The sequence below is a fragment of the Centruroides vittatus genome, unplaced genomic scaffold, assembly GCF_030686945.1.
Source record: "Centruroides vittatus isolate TY-2023 unplaced genomic scaffold, ASM3068694v2 contig_817, whole genome shotgun sequence".
Classification (NCBI taxonomy): domain Eukaryota; kingdom Metazoa; phylum Arthropoda; class Arachnida; order Scorpiones; family Buthidae; genus Centruroides; species Centruroides vittatus.
The window spans coordinates 529,114-550,103 of record NW_027122532.1 but is presented as its reverse complement, the minus strand read 5'-3'; the positions used below and the strand labels follow the sequence as shown (position 1 = coordinate 550,103).

Here is a 20,990-nt window from a genome sequence, read left to right as displayed (position 1 = left end):
ATCAATGTCTTTTAAAGGGAAAGATTCTAATCTATGTTAAATAAGTTTAAAAAATTGGAGAATGAGCGAATTCGTCTAGGTTTTAAACTTACTTTTGGAACCGAATCCTACATGAAATCGTCAAAAGTTTCTGGTATAACTTAGAAATCGTCAACAAAAATTAAAAAAAATTACTTATAACCGACTATACAAAGCTTTAGCAAGGTCTAGATGCCCAGAAAATCCACCATTTATAAGAAATTTACAAGAAGAACCACAGGATGTGCCAATGAAGACTAAATGTAATGATAAAATACTTCAGAAACTAATGACTTGATAGTTGTGAACATAGTCACTCTCTTCCTACTGCCATAAAATTATTATTTAAAATACTAAAATATCATCCAAAAGAATCTAGAACCATTTGTTTCTCTCCATTGTTTCCAAGAAACTTAGCAAGACTGTTGAATGGTTATTCATATTCTGCTAAATTGCAGGATCTAATACAAAGGTTTTAAGTATCCATCCAAAGAATTGTGTTAAGATATTCATTTTATGTTTTAACTTTAGCTACCATTAAACCCAATTACTATTAGTTTGTATACAATAACTGTTCTCTTTGAAAAGAATCTATGACAATAAAAATGGATTTAGGAATTTGTAAATTATTTAAAACCTCCATAGTAATATGATTAGGTGTTGTTTGTCAGACTGAGTACAAAGATGTAAGCCGTTCGACCCAAATTGCATACTTTTTTGACTGCTTAACCACACGTGTCAACCAGTATGGTGAGAAACGAAAAAAATAAGGGCACCTTCATTCAAAAGTAAATTCGGCCATGGTTATGCAAAAAATCCTGCATGCATCGAAATGTTGAGATCATATTCGGTACAAATTACCATTTTGAGAGATTTTTTGCAAATGAAGCATTCGAATAATACATCAAGTTAATCTTTACATTAGTTATAATGCATACGGGTGACCCAAAAGGCAACTAAGTCGTAACGATATTAATGGGATAGATACAATTAAAAGACAATAAACAAATTTGCTGGAAACTTTATTTATTCAAGTAAAAATATTTCTCACTCAAACATTTGTACAAAACATTGTGCTCCCATTATGTATAAAAAAATCTACACAATGTTCATGACCACCATGAGCTTAGTTCATTTTTTATGATTTATTTCTCACCTAGTAGCTTATAGTCGATAATTGAGCATAATTCATGTCTATAATGATATTACGGTATCATAATGAATTTGTATATTTGTGATTTTTAAAAGAAACTTTCTTGTTTATTTGTTTTTACATTGGATTTTAAAGGCTTATTGTTTAAAATTTTCCCTTTTTTTTCTTAATGCTGTCATGAATTGTGGATGATGTTTGTTAAATCATTTTATGATAAAGAAATATTTGCATCATTCACATAATGGAAGAACGTAAACGAAACTAAGGAATTTGTACGTCAAACTCATTACTTTATGCTCCAAAATTTTGGGAATAAGTAAAATTCAAATGCAGTTTTGTACTATCTTTTTCTTTTCTTTTTTTTTCTTTAAATCTACATTTACTAGAACATTGATGATTAGATTCCCTTTGCTAACAATTCTATAAGGATGCTACATATTATCTACATTTTAAGTTTAAGCACAAGCAGCTTATTTTTGTTTAATAACTACTCTGATTTTTATTTTTTCCCTATTTTTTCTGTCGTTTTTTTAATCATCTAATTTTGGGCTAAAATGATAGCTACATATCTAGCGCTTATAAATAGTAATGCACTGTAGGTACTGGGCTGAATGTTGATCAGGACAGAATGATGATGCTCAAAAATACACAAATCTATAGAATCACATTAATTATGTTGTGTGTTTCTGCATATATAATATATATACATACATACATACATACATACATATATATATTATATACGTAAAAATGTTTATGTGCACTTGGTACAGATAATTCTTACCTAAAATGGCAGATATAACTCTGCAAAACATGCTTTCGTGGATACATAATTATTCAGCTAGTGCGCTGCTATAAAACGATATTACCACTTATTTTTTATTTTATTTTATTTTTTTTGGAAAATTAATTTCGTTCCTACTGACAATGCATTTTTATTTAAAATTAAATATATTTTTTGTCCTATCATCTAGAGCAAAATGGCAATATTTTAAGCAAAGAATATATAACTGAATACCTTTTTTTTCCTGTGGAAATTGAAAGGAAGAAATAGGATATACCTCAAAAGACTCGAGATATACATTATTCATTATTAGCAATTAATTATTCGAATTTAGATCGTCACCAAATTTATCATCCATAAATATATATTTAGTAAATCACTTCACATATTCAAAAAAGTTCTTTTTTATAACACATCAAAAGCAGTATAACACTTCATAAAAAGTCTGTACACTTTACTAATGAAAATTTTAAGGAACTCCAAAGCACCAGATACCTTTCATATGAAACAAATTTCTGCTGATGATTTCTTTTGTTTTATTTGGGGGAATTTTGGGCAACATTTTGAATGTTTCCTATCACTGCACAAAAGGAATGGAATATGGGACAAAGGGAATGATGCATCATAAAAATATTGTTCCCATACATATCTAATTTAAGTACTTTTGCAATAATACAGTCCAACTTTATAATTTAAACAGAATATGAACTGCATTAATATACAAATTGTATACACATGGAGAGAGATATATATACACATATATATATATATATTGTATGTATGTGTATATATTATATATATATATGCATATATATATAATATATATATACCACTTAATTTATTATTATTTGTCCTTTACTTCCGTCTTGGCCAACATAAGTGAGTCAAAGGAAGATTCACAACTAACTTGGCAAAACTGTACATTACAGTAAGGCTTTTGCATAAACGGCAGTCAACGTTTGTGCCACAATCATTGTGGTCCCAGGCTGGTTTTGTTCCGTTCGACGCAGCGTTACGACCGTTGTGCTAGGAAGAGACGTGCTGTTTAGATATACTTGTAGATGCAAGAGCCTCAAAGGAAGATTCAAAATATTGTTTCAATTCTGCATAACTAACGACCAAAACATTCTGCTCGTCTCTAGACATGAGACATATCTTCTCCTGTACACCTGCATCAAGCTGAAAAATATTTGTAAATTTATTAATCATCTTTAAACAAACTGTGTTGCATATATAATGTAATAACAGATCTAAACATCTAGCACTTAAAATTAACAATCTATATATATAATCGAGACGATAATGATGATGATGATGATGATGATGATAATCAGCGCAGAGCCCAAATGGTTAGGAGTTGAAAGTTGAAATTTGGTACACAGTTAGGGTACATCACGAGAATGCACACTAAGAAGGGATTTTTTGAAATTCCTCCTCACGGGGTAGAGGGACAGGATTAAGTCTTAACACTTCAATCAACAATGGAAGTGTTATGTAACAACGGAAGTGTTAAGAGAAAGCGACGTGCAAGATGCAGATGCAGTTTTTTTCGTTTTTACAGGAAATCAAACATATTTTTAGACCTATCTAAAAATTCTGTAATTAGTCTGGAAACAGGGAGGACCCAATTCTTGCATTCTGTGAAAACGGGTAAGGTTGACTATAACGTAATAATCTTAATATTCGCTAAAATGGTTAAGAGTTGAAAGTTGAAATTTGGTACACACTTAGGGTACCAGATTTAAGTATTAAAGTGTTAAGTAACAATGGAGAACGAGAGAAAGCGACGTGCAAGATTTACGGGCACTTGAAAAAAAAAAAGAAAAAAACAAAAAGAGTAATATGTTGGAACATATTCGATTTTCAAATTTAAACAGATTAGTTCGGTTTCTCTCGACCTTTCTTCTTTATGATATTCGATGAAAATCGAAGGATATAATCAGAACACGTCGTGAAAATTGAACAATATTAGAACATTCAATTTTCAAATTTGACCTTTCTTTAGAAAAACTTAGTTTGTCGATGAAATTACTCTTTTTTTTGTGACTATAATGTAATAATTTTAATCTTCGCTATCGTTACTTTTGCCCGAGCAACGCTGGGCCTACCTGCTAGTTATATATAAGGTCAAATAAGTTTTGAGATTAAAATATAAAGATTATCTATATTTAGAAAAATTATCATCAAGAATAAAACTCATTTACTATTCTTCTTAACTGTAGATATTGAAAATATTTTCATCTACAACATTCTTCAGACAATAATTTCGTATGATGTAAACATTAGTGATTATATATATATATGTAAAATTTGCAAAAGTTGAAAAGCAAAGAAAGTGCATAATCAAATTATTTATGATCAACAAAGATTATGGAAAAAAGTCAACTTGAATCTAAACTGTTTACTTATTGGGTTAAAATTTTCAAATTGTAGACTTATAAATTCCCCACTGTCGTCCGTCCATTTGGCTTTCCTTAATCTCAAGAATAGAGTTAGATAGATGAAATCTGAGACCAGATATGGAAACATTAGAGGTAAGAGGCCTCAATTAACTGTATATGAACTTCCGATGCAAACAGGAAGACATTATTTCAATTCGAAAGCAGTTAATACATGACTAGCATGACTCTATTGTATGATGTACAGAAGCAAACCACTACTCATTTGAGGTGGAGAATATTAAATTAAATGAATTAAAAATTTCAGACCAGCATTGTAATGATGTCACAATAAATAATTGCTCATTTATTAAATGAGTTAATTTCAATTATTATTATTTAAATTATTAATGAATTTACCCAATTTAAAGATTCAAATCAAATAAAATTCAAAACTATTGGATCTACAACAACAGATTTTAAATGCTGTATTGGTCCAAATATTAGTCAAGGTTTTTTACCAAGTTTTAAAGGGGGTAAAACAAACACTCCCTAGTATGCATTGGCCATGGGACAAATGCCAAGGGCATAAGCATGCCAAGCACCCCTCACACTAACATTTATGTACCATAGACTAAAAAACTAATGCATTACTATAACTCTGCCTTAACTCATACTCCAGTTAATAAAAGTTTTATTTAATTTAAAAGATTGCATGATAAGTTAAACTGATGTTAAAATTCAGTGTGTTGATTGTTCAGCAATACTAAATGCCAGCCAAGTTGTGACCTGTCATGCTGCAGTCCGCAAACTGTATTTAGGAGTTAGATTGTAAATAACCTGTTTTAACTACAGCATGCAGTCTGTAATATTGTGCAATGATTCATCTATCAGAGAAGCAATTGAACTTAATTCAGATTTGCCTGTTACTGAGATATAATAGCAAAATGCTTAAAAGCTTGTAATTTTCCCATGTTAAAACTGAATGAAGCATCAACCTGGACAGTAGTTAATTTATTTTAAGAAAAAAAACCATACCAGAGGAAGATACAGACATGTAACATTTCTATCCAAATCATTTTCAATCTGAAACTTGTTAACTTGCTCCACCAAACCCTACAAAAATTTCTCAAGTGATCATTTGTCTTTAAGTATTTCTTGGGAAAATATTTCATGTTGGATTGTTTAATGAGCAAAATGCTTTCCAGTTTTTTTATCACATACTTCTGTAACCATTGTATCTTTGGCATTAGTCAGAAACAAATCTTTTGCAATTTCCACATACAAAAAAGTTAAAATTAGACTACATGGAATTGTACAATTATGATTTAAGTTGACATTACTGTAACAAAGAAGTAACATGGAAGGTGACTAAACATTGATTTTTGCTAGACAATCAATGTAGTTAGGATGTTGACCACTACATTTGGATTTGTATTTAACTCCATGAGGACATTTATAAACCACCTGCTTCTTGCAGTGTATTGAAATAACTAATAGATAGTCATTTTGTTTGTCAAACAATTAAAAAAATTTCCTTTAGATTTTCATAATTACTAAGCATTTGTCCTACTGTAAAACTACTCAATAAATCTATACTGGTTGCATACATTTTTGATTGTAATGTGCTTAATAATGTTTTATGTGCAATGGAAGATTAAATTTTTCAAGAAGGAAAAGCATATTACTTCTCAAACTGTATGATAGATTAAATCTTCCTGTAAATCACTGGTTCTCAATCTTTCTAAGACTGGACCACCATTCGTATATACTTTTTATTATGCAGAGAATTAGCATCAATATATTTAAAAATTGATAAGCAATCCCACATTTACTATTCTCAAAAAACAATGAAGCAATGAACTTTATTGTATGGAATAAAACAGTAAACATGGAATTGTCTACAAATAAAGTAATATGTCATAGTACATTAAAATAAAAATAAATAATATTTTATTTCAAATTATTTTTTTTGTGGAACACTTGGGACAGTTTGCAGAACAACTGCATTCCACACATAACATGGGTTGAGAACCACTGCTCTAAATAAAAAGAGGGAAGAGGAGATGCTTCTGTAACTGTACAGGCAATTCCATAAAATTAATAATAAAATAATGAGAAACTATGAATAAATTACAGAGATTGCTTTATAAACAAGAATAATGATACTAGTTAATGCTAACAATACGACTAATACCAAAACTATAATGTGAATAAGATTGAAAACATCTATATATTTAATTTGCCAAACTGTTTTTAAAATAAATCTTTTAAATTATAATACAAAAACTGTTCTCACTAACCTTATTCAGACATTGTACTACGTGTGACATGTCTAACCAGGGTCGACCGTCTTCTGTAACTTGATGAAATAAGTAATCCCTGAAAAGTTTAAGCAAATAACGATCCCCAGTTTCGGACCATGTTGGATCCATGCTATACCTAAAAATATAAAGATTAAACTTAATATTTCCATAAATAATATTTGAAATTATAATAATGGATCAATATGTTGATTTTAATCATATAGTGTAAATAGTTATTAGGAGAAATTGTATGCCTGTTTTCAATTGAGAAAAAAATCTTCAAAATTGATACTCGTCTTTGTTTTTTAAACAAAGCAAGATTGAATAAAATAAATGACGAGTATCAATTTTGTCCGATTTCAGTTATCACAAATGTTAATTATAATGAACTTTTACAATGTTCTCCAGAGCATTCTCTATAAGCAAGATAAAATTATAACCATTCTTCCATTATGAAAACTATTATTTAATGATGTGTGAATATCACAAGTATATCTGAAATATATAGGGTATTTTTGAAAGGTTTCTTCAAACTTCAACAGTATGTTTTTAATCTTAATTAAAATGGCTGGTGGGATTTCTAACAATTATTTTACATAATTCTGCAGAGACAACTTAGTTTCAAGTTTTTAAATTTTTAGTATGTTATTAGGTAGTAATAAAAAAAATTCCATATAAACTTAGGTTTGAAAATGCTTCCTTTCAAAATTATAGCACTTTAAAATTAACTGCACTATTTATTAATTATATCACTTTAAAATTAGAACATGTGCATCTTTGTTGTATTGAGATAGAATGGAGATGGAGCTAAAAAGAAGGTAGCAATCCTTGCACTTGTTAAGTACAGAAGAGCAATCCTTGTACCTGATGGTTGCAGACATGCAAACTTTGCACTTGCTACCACAAAAGAGGCCATCCTTGTACCTGCCAACACAGAAAAGTGATCTAAGATCAAAGCAATCATCATCCATTACTTTGTTCTTGTGTTTCTTTCATTTTTTGTGTCTATTTTCCATTAGCCGCACACAATGCTGTTTTTATTTTTGACCCCTAGGCCTAAATAGGTAGTTACATCAGAGAGCATGGACATTAATACCTCTGTATATCAAAAACAAAGTGACAAAGTCATGGACTCCTATTTTTACTTTCCCAGCAAAAAAAATTTGGGGTTTGTGTGTGTATGTTTGTGGCACAATTTTGTTCACCTTTGAAGCTTAATAATTCTTGTGCTTTTTGTTGAAAATTTCTGGAATTTTGCTGGGAGGTTTGTTTATTAGAAGATCGATGCTATTAAATTTTGGTGATTAAAGGTCAATAAAGGAGGTTGTGTGTCATATTTTGATTTGGATCAGACAATGACAATTTTACTCGTTTTTAGCATTTACAATTTTTTTTTTTTTATAAAACTCATCCCGTTTAACCTGTTTATTGTACAAATATGCTTACAATATAGTTAAAGTTGTCTTCGTTTCTTGTCTTAAGTTCATAGTGGCATTAGTGGAATCCAGAGCAATGCTCAGTGAACAATCCGGAAAGGAAAATTCATTTGATTTCCATTCGATGTCTAGCACTAACGTAAATCACCTGTGTTTTTCCTGAGTTAGAAAAGTCCACCTTTTGAAAGGCAACTGTTAATTTGTGGAAGGAAAAGGCAGCAGCGGCAGCAAAATAGCGGAGATAAAGTGCAGGGAAAAGGCAAATGACTGGAGGTGATTGGTGGCGATGGCTACGGAAGAGATGACTTTTGACAGCCTCGTGTCCTTGAGACACCGGCTTTTATCACCTTCCTGTTTCTCAATCATTCCCAAGAGGATGATCAAGGGACAGAATTGGTTTTGGACCCTCACCCATGCTTTATGATGAGGATCCAATGGATTCTCCGATTTACTTACGTGAATCGAAGAATCGGAGTTTGCAAAAGTCATCATTGTCTTTTCAAACAATGGAAAATCCGACTCCAATCCAAATGCTCGATCTTGGGAGCTGCACTATCTAGACTATTTCTCAAGTTTCTATAAAAAAACTTTTGTTCATTCCTTTTTTTCTCTAATAATTAAATTATTTTACATTTTTCTATTTTAGTGAGTTCCGGGACAATTCTGGAACCTCACACTTGTATTCCTATGACGTCATAGTATTATGAAAATTGGAATTCTTAAAACTTATAGAATTTAAATAAAATACAATAAATACAGAAATAAACATCAAACAAAATTACAATTATACATTAATAAAATATAGAAGTTCAGCGCATAGAATCGTAACTACAAATCTCTTTCTTTTGCAACATAACTATAAAAATTGTTTTGGTGTTGTTTTGCACAAAAGATTAATCAAATTTATTTTAATTTTTTAGTAATTTAATTAATTTTTTAAAAAATTTACTAGCTTTCTAAATTTTAATTATAAGCAAGTTAACATTGGTTAAACTATCAGATTACTTAGTTGATTTTCAAAACTAGCTACAGTATATCTATTACAGGTATGATGAATGTTGCCAGTTTTTAAGCCCTAAATTTACCAAAATCAGCGATATTTAATTATTATGCCTTTGTGTCCTTTTTTAGCTTAATTTAAAATTTATTTTGTATACTAGTACTTTCTATATATTAACAGGACTTAATATCTGCATCCATATTTTCCAGTATAATTAGTCTTACAGATCAAAAATAATGTTCTTTATTTGGTTCACCAGGTGAACCAAATAAAGAACATTATTCATTCAAAGTTGACTATTCATGTGTTTTATGAATCTTTACTGAAAAAATATCAAATGTTTGTTTGAAATTCAAAATACCAGAACAGTATTGTGGTATTATATAGCAGGGATGTAGTTATGAATGAAAAAGTGACAGGGTGCTAACAGACACACTGAATTTGGATTGCCATTGTTGAGAACCCAAGGCAGGCATTCTTGGCAATTTAGGCGATTTAATTATTTGAACAAATATTAAACAGAAAATCATTTATGCTTGAGATGACAAATATAACAGAGGAAGTTCCTAAGATTTTCTTTTTGTTAACATTTCCTTTGTAAATGACACATTTTGCAGCAAAATCCCACTCATCAAAGGAAATTTCAAATTGGAGATCGGAACTATCACCCAGCTCCCTTCACAAGTTCACCAAATTTGGGCATATGGATAGAGAGGAGCAAGACCCCAAATAAAGGGAAAGATGAAAAAGTATTACACAGAGAGTTTGTCCATTTGTTAATCATGGTGGTGACCCTCCACCATAATGTTCTGCACCACTGCTAATCTTCTCAGTTTCCCAACTATCTGCTAATTCCTCCTTGCTCCACTCAGGTGAGCCTGATCACACTGTCGACAGGTGGCTACGTCCCAATTTGGACCAGACTCCACAAACTCTTCCACCTGTATCTAAGAATTCTATTACTACGACTTCCAAGACTCAGATGGAGATTGCCAGATATTGAAGTTGTGTAAGCCCTCTCTCTGTGATAGGCACTTAAGGTAGAATTAAACTTACTTTATTAGTTTATGATTGTATTCACACAATAAGATTTAGTGAAATAAATGTTTAATTGTTAAAAATGTACCCAGGGTGTTACCCTGGTATGCCCCGGCATAACTACAATGTCGGTATACATTGTAGGTTTATGCATGGCTTTGAAATGGATCCCATTATCAGAATTATTTTTTATGTTCAACTTACAGTTCCTGACATTAATTACTGATTTTATTATTAAAATAAATGAGGTATCAACTATTCAGTAATAAATTCTGAAAACTATAAACAAACTTCTTTTTAATCAGCTTAATTAGATAATTAAAATAAATATATTGTGACAATGCTTAAGAAAATTTGCTAAGGTAATATTAAAACATCCTAAAAGTTATTTGAAGATATTTAACAAAATAAATAAACTAAATAATTTTAATAATAAATATCGTAAGTATTTAATTAATATTTACTCTGAACGTTCATTTATTGTTCCCAATTTTACAAGTAGACGAAAAAGTCTTCCATTTTCGACTTCCTAAAAAATAAATTTATAATAAAAATACAAAACATTGTACAGTATATTATTTTATACAATGTAATTTCCGCTGTAAAAACATATATAATATACATACACACACAATATGATTAAATTAATAATCAATTATGTTATAATTATGTAAGATTATATTACTTAATTGATGAAAATGATTTCATCAATTTTAGTAGGAAATATATTATACAATTCTGTGCATTTCAACTCATAAATAATATAATTATTCTGTTAATCAAACATTTATACTACAAGCTAATAAAAGAAATTCTAGTGTTACCCTGATTTATGAATACTCCACATACAAGAATTTGATGTGATGATCCATTTTATTTTATTCCTCTTCTCCATTCATGAAAATAATGTACTAGCCACTATGATAACTTGGCTGAATTACTTAATGCACTTTTAATATTAGTATTCTTTAAAAAAAAAAAAAAAAAGGAGCACTAACACTTTCAACCCAGTTAATGACCATCCTTGAGCATGGACAGTCTAAAGACAAGTGCTAGTCTTGAAAGGAGAATAAAGGGGTCAAAGCTTTTTTAAAAGGTTACACTTAAAGGTGCACCAAATAATTTAATACAACAAAGACTAACCAATATTTATGAGAACAAAATATTTCTAACTGGGAGTGCAATGAGGTTGAAATTACCATGTACTCTGATTTCATAGCTTGTAGTTTCCAGTCTCCATTTTCTTTGTTTCATTTACACTGTATATTTGTTCATTAGAATACAGGTATCCCTTGATTAACCTCCCATAAAAGGGAGTTTTTCAGACATGCAGTACATTCATAAATCAGAGTTACACTTTATACACAAAAGTATTCTATGTTATCATTATTTTCATCGTTATGCCATCTTAAATTTTGAAAATTTCCTTTCAAACAGTGCTACAAATTCAATTAAATAACCCTGAAAAGGAGATAAGAATTCAATGGTTAAATATTAATTTAAAATTTAATAACAGCAATAAACTTAAAAAAGTCTAAAAGTGCCCCTCGGTTAATTTCACCTTTGCTAATTCATTTTCGATTACGTCGCTTCGCATTTGTGCGGCGTCGAGTTGTGTGTAAAACCTTGCTCCAATCATTGGCATAATGTCATTTATACTCCGAGCACGTGTCTGAGTCGACAATAAATACCTTTTGACGAAAAAATAAAGTTTTATTATATACATATATGAATTTAAATTAATAATAAATACAAATAACATTTTACAATTAAAATTATTTTTGTGGATTTCTTCATTTTAGAAGTACTAGAATTTCTTATAGAAAAAATAATTATTTATGTTTTTCTATAAAAAACCGAAAAATAAGTTACAAACATTGTAATATTTATTTTTCAGTTATTTAATTTCTGCCCAAGATTTGTCATAAAAAAGGGTACAATATATATTATTGATTTGTTAAAAAATTTTACCATGAAATACAGACAATTCTCTATAATCCTTAAACTTTCACATTTAAATCAATATTCTTGATATTTTAAAGTTTATATAAACATGAAGTATTAAATATTTTCTTAGAAAGATATTACTAATTTGTACCAATGCACATATCCCCACACAGTTTAAATATAAGCTTACAAAACTAATCGTATTCTGTACAGTTTTCTTTGTACTTTTCTAATTTATTCATATTATATTTATAACAGATAAATTTAAAATGAAAGATTTAACGCTTCATATTTACAATCATCATCATCATATATAAATACGTAAATCATCCACCAATAAATAATTCAAGATTAAACTGTCTATTTTTCTCATTTCAACTTTAAAAATCTAGATTATGCTATGTTTTTTGCATTGTCACCAAGATTAAGTTTATTTAATGTGATTTAATATAATATTTTTATAATTTCTGAAAGGATTTAGTGATGCTATCTAGGCTTTACAATCAATCTCTGAATAGTTGCACATCTCATTCAAGCCACACGACTTATATTTTGGAGCGCAGTATAACTTGCAAGCCAAGCTCCAGTCACTGCTAATGAAAAAATTACCATTTATAGCTTTTATAAGTTATCATTTATACAATTTAAATATCTAATTAAGTATCTTATAATGAGATTTTAGAAAAAATACATTGTAATTAAGAGTAAGTGTAGTTTATTTGAAATAAAATATAAATTTCTGTGTGTGTTAAACCATGTTAAATTTTTAATTAAATATCAAAATCAAAACTTGAAAATAAATTAGTGGATGATTGGATTTAACTCTTTGCAATTAAAAGAAAAAAAAATTATAAAGATATAATTGAATAAATTCATTATATACTAATTACAACTTCTAGCTTATATGATTAATTTTACTTAAAATTTTTAAAATAAAGAATAAACTAATATAAAAACTCCTCAAACTGTTTGAGTTGTTATACAAACTTTAACAGTATTTTAATTTATTATTTAGTTATAGGATTAAGCTAAAGATTTTATTAGAGTATCAAATGTTAGAATAAATCTTTCTTTGCTAATTAAGCAAACCAATTTTATTTCATTTTTACTTTTTCAGTGTCGTTTCTTAAAAGCTACAAGATAAATCAAATTTAATTCACAAAGAATATAACAAGCCAAATTTTTAGACTTATTTTGATCAAGAAAATAATGGTTATGTAATTTTCAACATTCACAATACTGAGCGACACTGAAATACAAAAAAAAAAAAAAAAAAAAAAAATTTAAATAATCTAGCTCCATTGCAATTTCTATATTGTGAAACTATGAATTGAATTTGGAATAGATTAGTAAAAGATAAGTTGAATATATGAGTATAAATAGAATGAAATAAAAAAAAAAAATAATGAAAGTGATACAAGAGTTATCTAGAATTTGTATTTCACTGCCTTCTAGTATAATATATTGTCTTAAATTGGCTGAAAATGAAATGCAAAGTCTAGTTAATGGTATACTTAGTAGTAAAACACTCCAAAAATACCTAAAAAATTGCATTGACCACTTTAATATCTAAGGTTTTCAGTCATATTTAACTGACCTTTCTGGAATGTTTTAAATTTTTTGTTCTATTCAAATGCAATCATCAATCATTTGTCAGTTTATCCTGAAAAAAATCTGTTAAATATGGATAAAACGTTACAGATTAAAGTGGTTAATGCAATTTTTAAGATACTTTTGGAATGTCTTACTATTCAGCATTGCATTTCTCAGTAGTTGAACTAAATACTTAAATACTAAGTATTTTAGTTTATTCATCATTTCGTTAACTAAAAATTAAGAAATTTAATAAAATTTCATATATTCAGACAATTGATGTTACTTTAAAATAGTAGAGAGTTAAAAAGACAGTAGAAACAGATACATTTAATTACATATTTCACATTAAATTTTGTTTAATTACAATTACTCTAATTCAAATAAAATGTAACAAAGGTATTTTGTGTGCTTTACTCTTCAAAAATTTTAAAATAATATCAATTTTCCAAAATAAGCATAGTTAAATTAGTCTCTTACATTATGTTATATTAATAAAACTTAAATCTAGTTAGAAATTTATTAAGTAATGTAAAAACATTTAATATAAGTGAATAAAAATTCATTAAAAAAAAAAAGTGTAATTTCTGAAGTCCTGTTCTATTAATTAGCCTGCAGAATTTCTATAAAGATCTCTCTTATTCCAATGAAACAGGGTTTAATAATTATACATCTTTTTCTCATTGCACCCTTTAAAAATAAACAAAATTGTTTAATAAATAGGAAAACACTTTAGTATTATCTAATTTTAATTACCATTATAATGCATTTAAGTTTATACCTAAACATAACAACATTAAACAAAGTAAATCATATCAAAAACATTGATTATTTTCTCACATTCTGAAGAATAACCTGACTATTTCTTTTATAGGGATTTCAAATTCTAAGATCATATTACACTATATAAATGAAATTTTTAATCTATAGAATCCTCTTATTTTTTCAACTATACTCTTCTGCTAGAAAGGTGTAGAGATTAAGGATTTTGGATACATAAACTTGTTAATATGGAGTCTTCTTCCAAAAAAATGGCCACCATTTTAAATTATCGTAATAATCCGAGACAATTGTATAACACTAAAACATACACTAAACATTAAAAAACTGTCTAAGTTTCACATTTGCTCATTACAATTTCTCAGTATGTACACTTCATTCACATGGCCAACATCCAACCAGACACTCAAATTCTTCCTATACCCACTAAGGCATATCCATTGCTGCTCCTCCCAGAGCAGCTATGTTTCCATGGTTCCTCAGCTCTTGTTGATTACTCACACGAGTGATTCCGACTTTACAAATGGCACTTCCTAGAGGCAGACAGCAAGATGCTTGAAAACAGATGGGAAACGAAACTCGAACAGCTACTCTATCGATCAGTGTACGTCGTGTACTTCTCGGATAATTATTAACATAATTAAGGTAGTTTAAAATGGTAGCATTCATTTCGAAAGAATCTGGGTAGCTAATTCTAGTTGGCAATATGTAAAACACGACATAAAAAAAATATTAAGCTTACAAATCAACATAGCAAAAACGAAAAATTGAAGTTAAAATTAAAATAATAAAATCCCATAATTCTATTTATTACACATTAAAAATAAAAGCATTATTTTAAGTAAGAAATATTAAATAATCGGAAAAAGCAATAATAATTTTCTATTAAAAAAAATTATCAAAAATCACCACCACATTTCAGCATAAAAGTTTTATGTAAATTGCAAAGAGTTAATTTATTAATTTAAAAATAAAAACATTTTTGCCATTATAAGTTTCAAATATATAATAAAAATTATGATATGATGATATTATTATAGTGAAACATTATAATGTCATGCTACTTATTCTAAAATTCAATAAAATATTACAGATATATGAATTCATTTATTAAATTCACATAAATAAAAACATTTATTACATTAATAAAGGGGATCAAATTATATTTTTTTAATTAAATTTTAATTATTAAATCAAACTAAAAAATACTCTATTATTAATATAAAATGCAATTAAAAATATATATATATATTTTTAAGCTTGTAACATATAATATTTACTGGCAGTAAATATTATAAAATATAAGTTTAAGTTTGATAAGCACTTAATTTAATTACATACAATCTATTTTTAGAAACTAAAAGAAATATTATCTGTATAAATCGGTCACATGCAACCCATGACCTTCAAGGTCCTAACACGCAGCCCTTGAAAATTTCAGCAATGTAATTTTATTTTTTCATTTTATGTCTTGTGCCATCACGTAATACTTGACCAGTAAAATCACAAGAATAAACTAGTATACAGTATATTATTTTAGTACCGGAGAGCTAGCAGTTATATAGTATGTTGGTTCTAAAATCACGATAAATTAAAATGAACAATTATTTATTGTGACATCGTCACAATGTTGGGCAGTAACTTCTAATTATATTTTAAATTTATTTCATTTAAAATATGTGCTCTCTACATCAAATTAGTACTGTAGTGTCTTGCTCCTGTACATCGTACTTCTCCTGTTAGCAATGGAGTCATGCCAGTCATCTAACATCTATCTAACTCCTTTCAGGGAAAAGGTTTTGAATTGAAGTAATTTGACTTCCGGTTTGCATTGGAAGTTCTTATATAGTGAATCGGGGTCTTGAATTTCATTTATCCAACATCAATCTTGAGACTAAGGAAAGCTAGACTGACAAAGACAACCGTGGAAATTTATAGATCTATAATTTTTTAAATTGCAGCTCAATTTAATACAAAAATTAATTGATAAACTACATTATTAAGTGAAAGTTAATTCATCTGCTTTAAATGAAATTAATAAGGTTTTAATAAGCAACGAATAGCCCAAACCAAACAAACTGATTCTCTTGTCATTAAGTTAATCACACAGAGGGTCCAGTCTTTAGAGTCTGATGTGAGAAAAACAATTCTGGTGCTATTATAAATCCCATCCAGAACCCGACAGATATAAAGAAAGAGTTGGCAGCAAAAAACTGCTATGTCAAAACATATACTGTTTATTCCATGACTTATGGGGTCACCGACTGATCCTATAGAAGAGGCAGTGTCTGATGCAGAATAAGGTTTTAATAAAATAAATTATTAAAGATCAAGGGTCAAATGTTACAGGTTTTGACTTAAAACATCAAACTCCACACAAAGTAGTTGAAATAATTCAAAATAAAAGTGAGGATTAATGATTAAAAAAAATTCGGTTCTGTAGGAAAGCATAAAATAACAACAGTATGGCGAGTTTCTTTTAAACTCTTATTTATTAATATTTATTTAGCAATTTTGCAATGAAAATTACTAAATACTATAAAAATATACACAAATGTTAAAAATCCTAATGTGTAAAATTATATCATCATGTAATGTGATAAATATAATAAAACATAAATATTAATATTTAATATAAATGATAAAAATATTCACTGCCTAATTTTAAATAGAAAAATACATGCCAGTTAATTTTGCTCAAATTAATTTAAGTCATTACTCAAAAATATAATTTACGAAATATTTGGCACCAATAATTTACAAAAGTTTCAGAGTATATGAAAAATAAAAAACAAAAAAACAAAACAAAACTGCCAAATATTTTTAAAAAAGTCTTTAATATCTTTACAAATGAATTTAGTATAGTTAATATCACCTTAGAGTTTCATTGTCACATACTTAATATGTTAAAAAAGATAAAATAAAAACGACCGTCATTAAAATCTGTAGAAACAAATTCAAACCTCGTTTAAGGAGCCAAACTTTTATTTTGAGAAATGTTTTCGGAGCTGTATTCGGTCCAGCTTCGGCTTTAACATCAAACAAAAGATCAAATTATAATTTATAATCAATTAAATAACTATTGATTAAAATTTATCACTTTCAAAGTACGATAAAGGATTAATTAAACAAACAAAATTTACAATCATAGATCTCTACTTTTAAAATTAAGATTAAGTTCCTAAATTTAATTACTCTTTATATTCAAAAAATTAATATTAATTGAACTAAAATTGCTTTTTATATTAATTTTGCAGTTTTTAATTTACACAATTTAACCTTTTTTTTTTTTTTTAAAGTTTTAAAATATTTAATAATTTGATCACCTTTATTATTAATTTATTATATATATTAATTAATATAAATACATATAGATATATGATTAATAATTAAAAACATGCAGAGGAAAAACAAAATAACCAAAAGAATTACATTTATTTAACATTTAATTAAAATGAGGCTGAAAAATATTGGAATTGTTTCTTATTTGTAGCTTTTAAATTACAGTTTTTATTTATAGTATTAGATATATTGCATTTATTTTTGTTCAATATTCATTACGGCTTTGTGATCGATAAATCTGAAGTCAATATGTCTGGTATATTCTACCAAACTCTTTACGAGAACTGCTGTTTTATTTGTATGTTGTTTGAATTTAATATACAGTAGCTCCTCATTATATTGCTTGTTTCGTTATCTTTTCTCTTCCAAATATAAAAGCACAACAGCCAATACACCACTAATTTAGTTTCTCCCCCCTATACACACAACGTAACAAGGAACTAATGTACTTTTGATACTAAAATACTGCAATTATAAAATCAGATTCTGAATATTTATAATGAGAGCAGTTTATATTTTGTCAGATATGTTTTCATTTTCTTGTTTTTTCAATATAGAAATATAATTTTAAACAATCCAATATGCTAAATAAGGTAAAGTAGTCAATATGTAATCCAAAATGAAATGCTTTATTGAAGGTTACAAGTCTCGTCCTCAAATCTAAATGGTTGAGTAAGATATGATCTCGAGGCACAAAAATACCAGAAAACATTCAATCTCAGATTAAACATCAACTCCTTCCCTTCCTTAGTGTCTTGCACTGTTTAGTGGTATTCTATAGTGTCAGTAAGCACAACAGACTAACAAATATAAGCTGCAAACTAAAAAAAAATACTCTAAATATGAATATATATCTCATTAAATATTACTTAATTATAATTAATATTTCAATGTAATCATTAGAATTATATCTTGTAGTGTTTAATTGTAAATTAAAAATATATAATTAATGTCAACTTAGATTAGAAGTAGACAGAGAGGAAAGAAATAAAAACTGCTTCCTGTATTGTAAATATTGTTTAATGCAACTTTCATGGTATCAATGGCATGAAATTTGTTTCAAAATGAAATTTTTTCCTGAAAATTATCTGCAACAACACAGTGTTTTTCTTTACTGTTTTACAGTGTTTCATATTTTATTTCTTGGATTATTTTTCAATAATATAATGACAATTAACACATTGAAAACAAATGGATGCATTAAATACACTACACAATAAACAAAATCATTCTTAATTTTTAATGTAGACATTTCACAGTAATATCATTAGCCCATCCAATTTCTAAATTTATTTGTAATAATTTTTTCTGTAAAAATTTTAAATATATATGTTACAGTCAAAATCCGTTTTTAGTTAGAACACGTTTTAGCTAGTTAGACGTCCAGTATAAACTAGTTTCTTGTTAAAACCTGTTTTGTCTAGTTAAAACTAGTTTTAACTCAAATTCATTTTTGACTAGCAGTAAATTCTAGTTTTAACCAGACAAAACGGGTTTTAACAAAGACATCCAGTATAAACTAGTTAAAACGCATCTTAACTAAAAACTGGTTTTGACTGCAACGTATAGAGTGATTCGGGGTAAGATGGTAAGCAGGGAAAGATGCCTACTTTTTGATATTTTCAAACCGTGACGTCAGATATTGTCATGTGTTTGTATGATGAATCGTTGGGCCAACATTGAGTGTGGAAAGCTGTAGTTGGCTACCGTTACCTCATTTTCTACACCCGAGAAGAATAAAAGCAAGATAAGAATGAAGTTTTTGTTGAGAAATGTTTCTAGAATCATTTTAAAACTACAAGTTAAAATAGAATTTATTAAAAATTGTGAAAAACAATTAATGTGTGATGTAGTTAAGGTTCTAAAGTTTCCATTGTGAGCTATCACTGATCACGATCAGACATGCTAGAACACGTGACTCCACTAGGCATCTTACCCCGACAAATGGAAAAGATGCCACATTTTTCTTTGAGTAACATGCCTATTTTTTGTTAATTAAATTCCAATATGCCTATTTTTAATAAACTTTTCTTTTCTCGTTTTATTGCAGGATATGCATAGAAATTATATAGGGACTTCTCAAAAAGGTTTTTGGACTGAAAAAAAGCTTTCGGCTAGCTATAGAGCACGTTAGAACGGGCGGAAACTTAACAATACTTATACTGCACTGTTATACTTACTACGAAGTACTTTGTACTACATATGCAATAAATTAAATTTGGTTAAGATATTCGAAAATTAATTTTATGCAATTATATTTGTTATCTTACCCTAATGGCATTTGGCATCTCACCTGGACTCTTAGGGTGAGATGCCTAAAGTGCCAGACAGTAAAAAAGTCGTCGTTGCAAACACAATATACAATTATTTTTCATATACTCCAAAGTTTTATTTGAAAAACATGCTCAAAAATATGATATTTTCGTTGGAGGCCTCCAAAACCCAAACTATCGCTATAATTTCCTTCATAAGCAAAATGTTAGGCTTCTTTCCCTGAATCACTACACATAACTTTATTTATTTTCCCCCAAACATATTTATGTAGCTAAAATTAGTTTTAACTAATGTTAAAAGTTAAAACTAGTTTTATCTAAAATCAAAACATGTACAACAGTAAATTAACTAGACAAAACAGGTTTTGTCTAGTTAAAACTAGAATTTGAGTTAAAACTAGTTTTAACTAGACAAACTGGGTTTTAACAAAGACATCCAGTATAAACTAGTTTCAACTAGCTAAAACGCGTTCTAACTAAAAACGGGTTTTGACTGTAACATATATATTAATAAAAAAACAAGTTTAGAAGTTTCAGCAATTTAAAAATGTGCATGGAGATTAACAATTCAATTCAGTAAATCAGAACAAATAAAAAGGCTGATCCCAAAGATGATCAAACAAGAATATGAATATTGTATGCAGACCAATGCCACGATAACTAATACAAAGAATAAAATAAATAATAATTTAAAATTAGTAAAAATTAACAAATGCAATATAACACATGATTTTTTTCATATAGCAGAGAGCATAGTATGCAAGTTTAATTTGGAGTTTTCATGGTAACATTAAAACTCTCTGCTGTATGCTGAACGATCTGCAAGATTGTATCAGGCTATATTATGACTTATTAATTAGATATAAAGTAAATGTAATGTATTCGTAATATAGCCCGATACAATCTGGTACATCGTTTGATATTAATCAAGAATCAGGCTAT

General features: G+C 28.1%; 1 protein-coding gene across 7 annotated transcripts in view; it reads right to left on the bottom strand.

The window, feature by feature from the left end:
• Nucleotides 1-1,027: 1,027 nt before the first annotated feature.
• The window catches only part of PAN3 (Poly(A) specific ribonuclease subunit PAN3), a 102,360-nt gene continuing 82,397 nt past the window's right edge, over nt 1,028-20,990 (bottom strand). For 6 of the 7 annotated variants that reach the window (XM_067278668.1, XM_067278671.1, XM_067278669.1 and 3 more), the window contains 4 exons: nt 11,675-11,804; nt 10,578-10,642; nt 6,637-6,775; nt 1,028-3,134 (listed from right to left, as the gene is read on the bottom strand). In XM_067278668.1, the coding sequence (XP_067134769.1) occupies nt 2,982-3,134; nt 6,637-6,775; nt 10,578-10,642; nt 11,675-11,804 (487 nt within the window). In that variant the 3' untranslated portion in view covers nt 1,028-2,981. Of the gene's footprint in view, nt 3,135-6,636; nt 6,776-10,577; nt 10,643-11,674; nt 11,805-20,990 lie in introns of those variants that run through there. The other variant, XM_067278673.1, reaches the window with a different exon arrangement.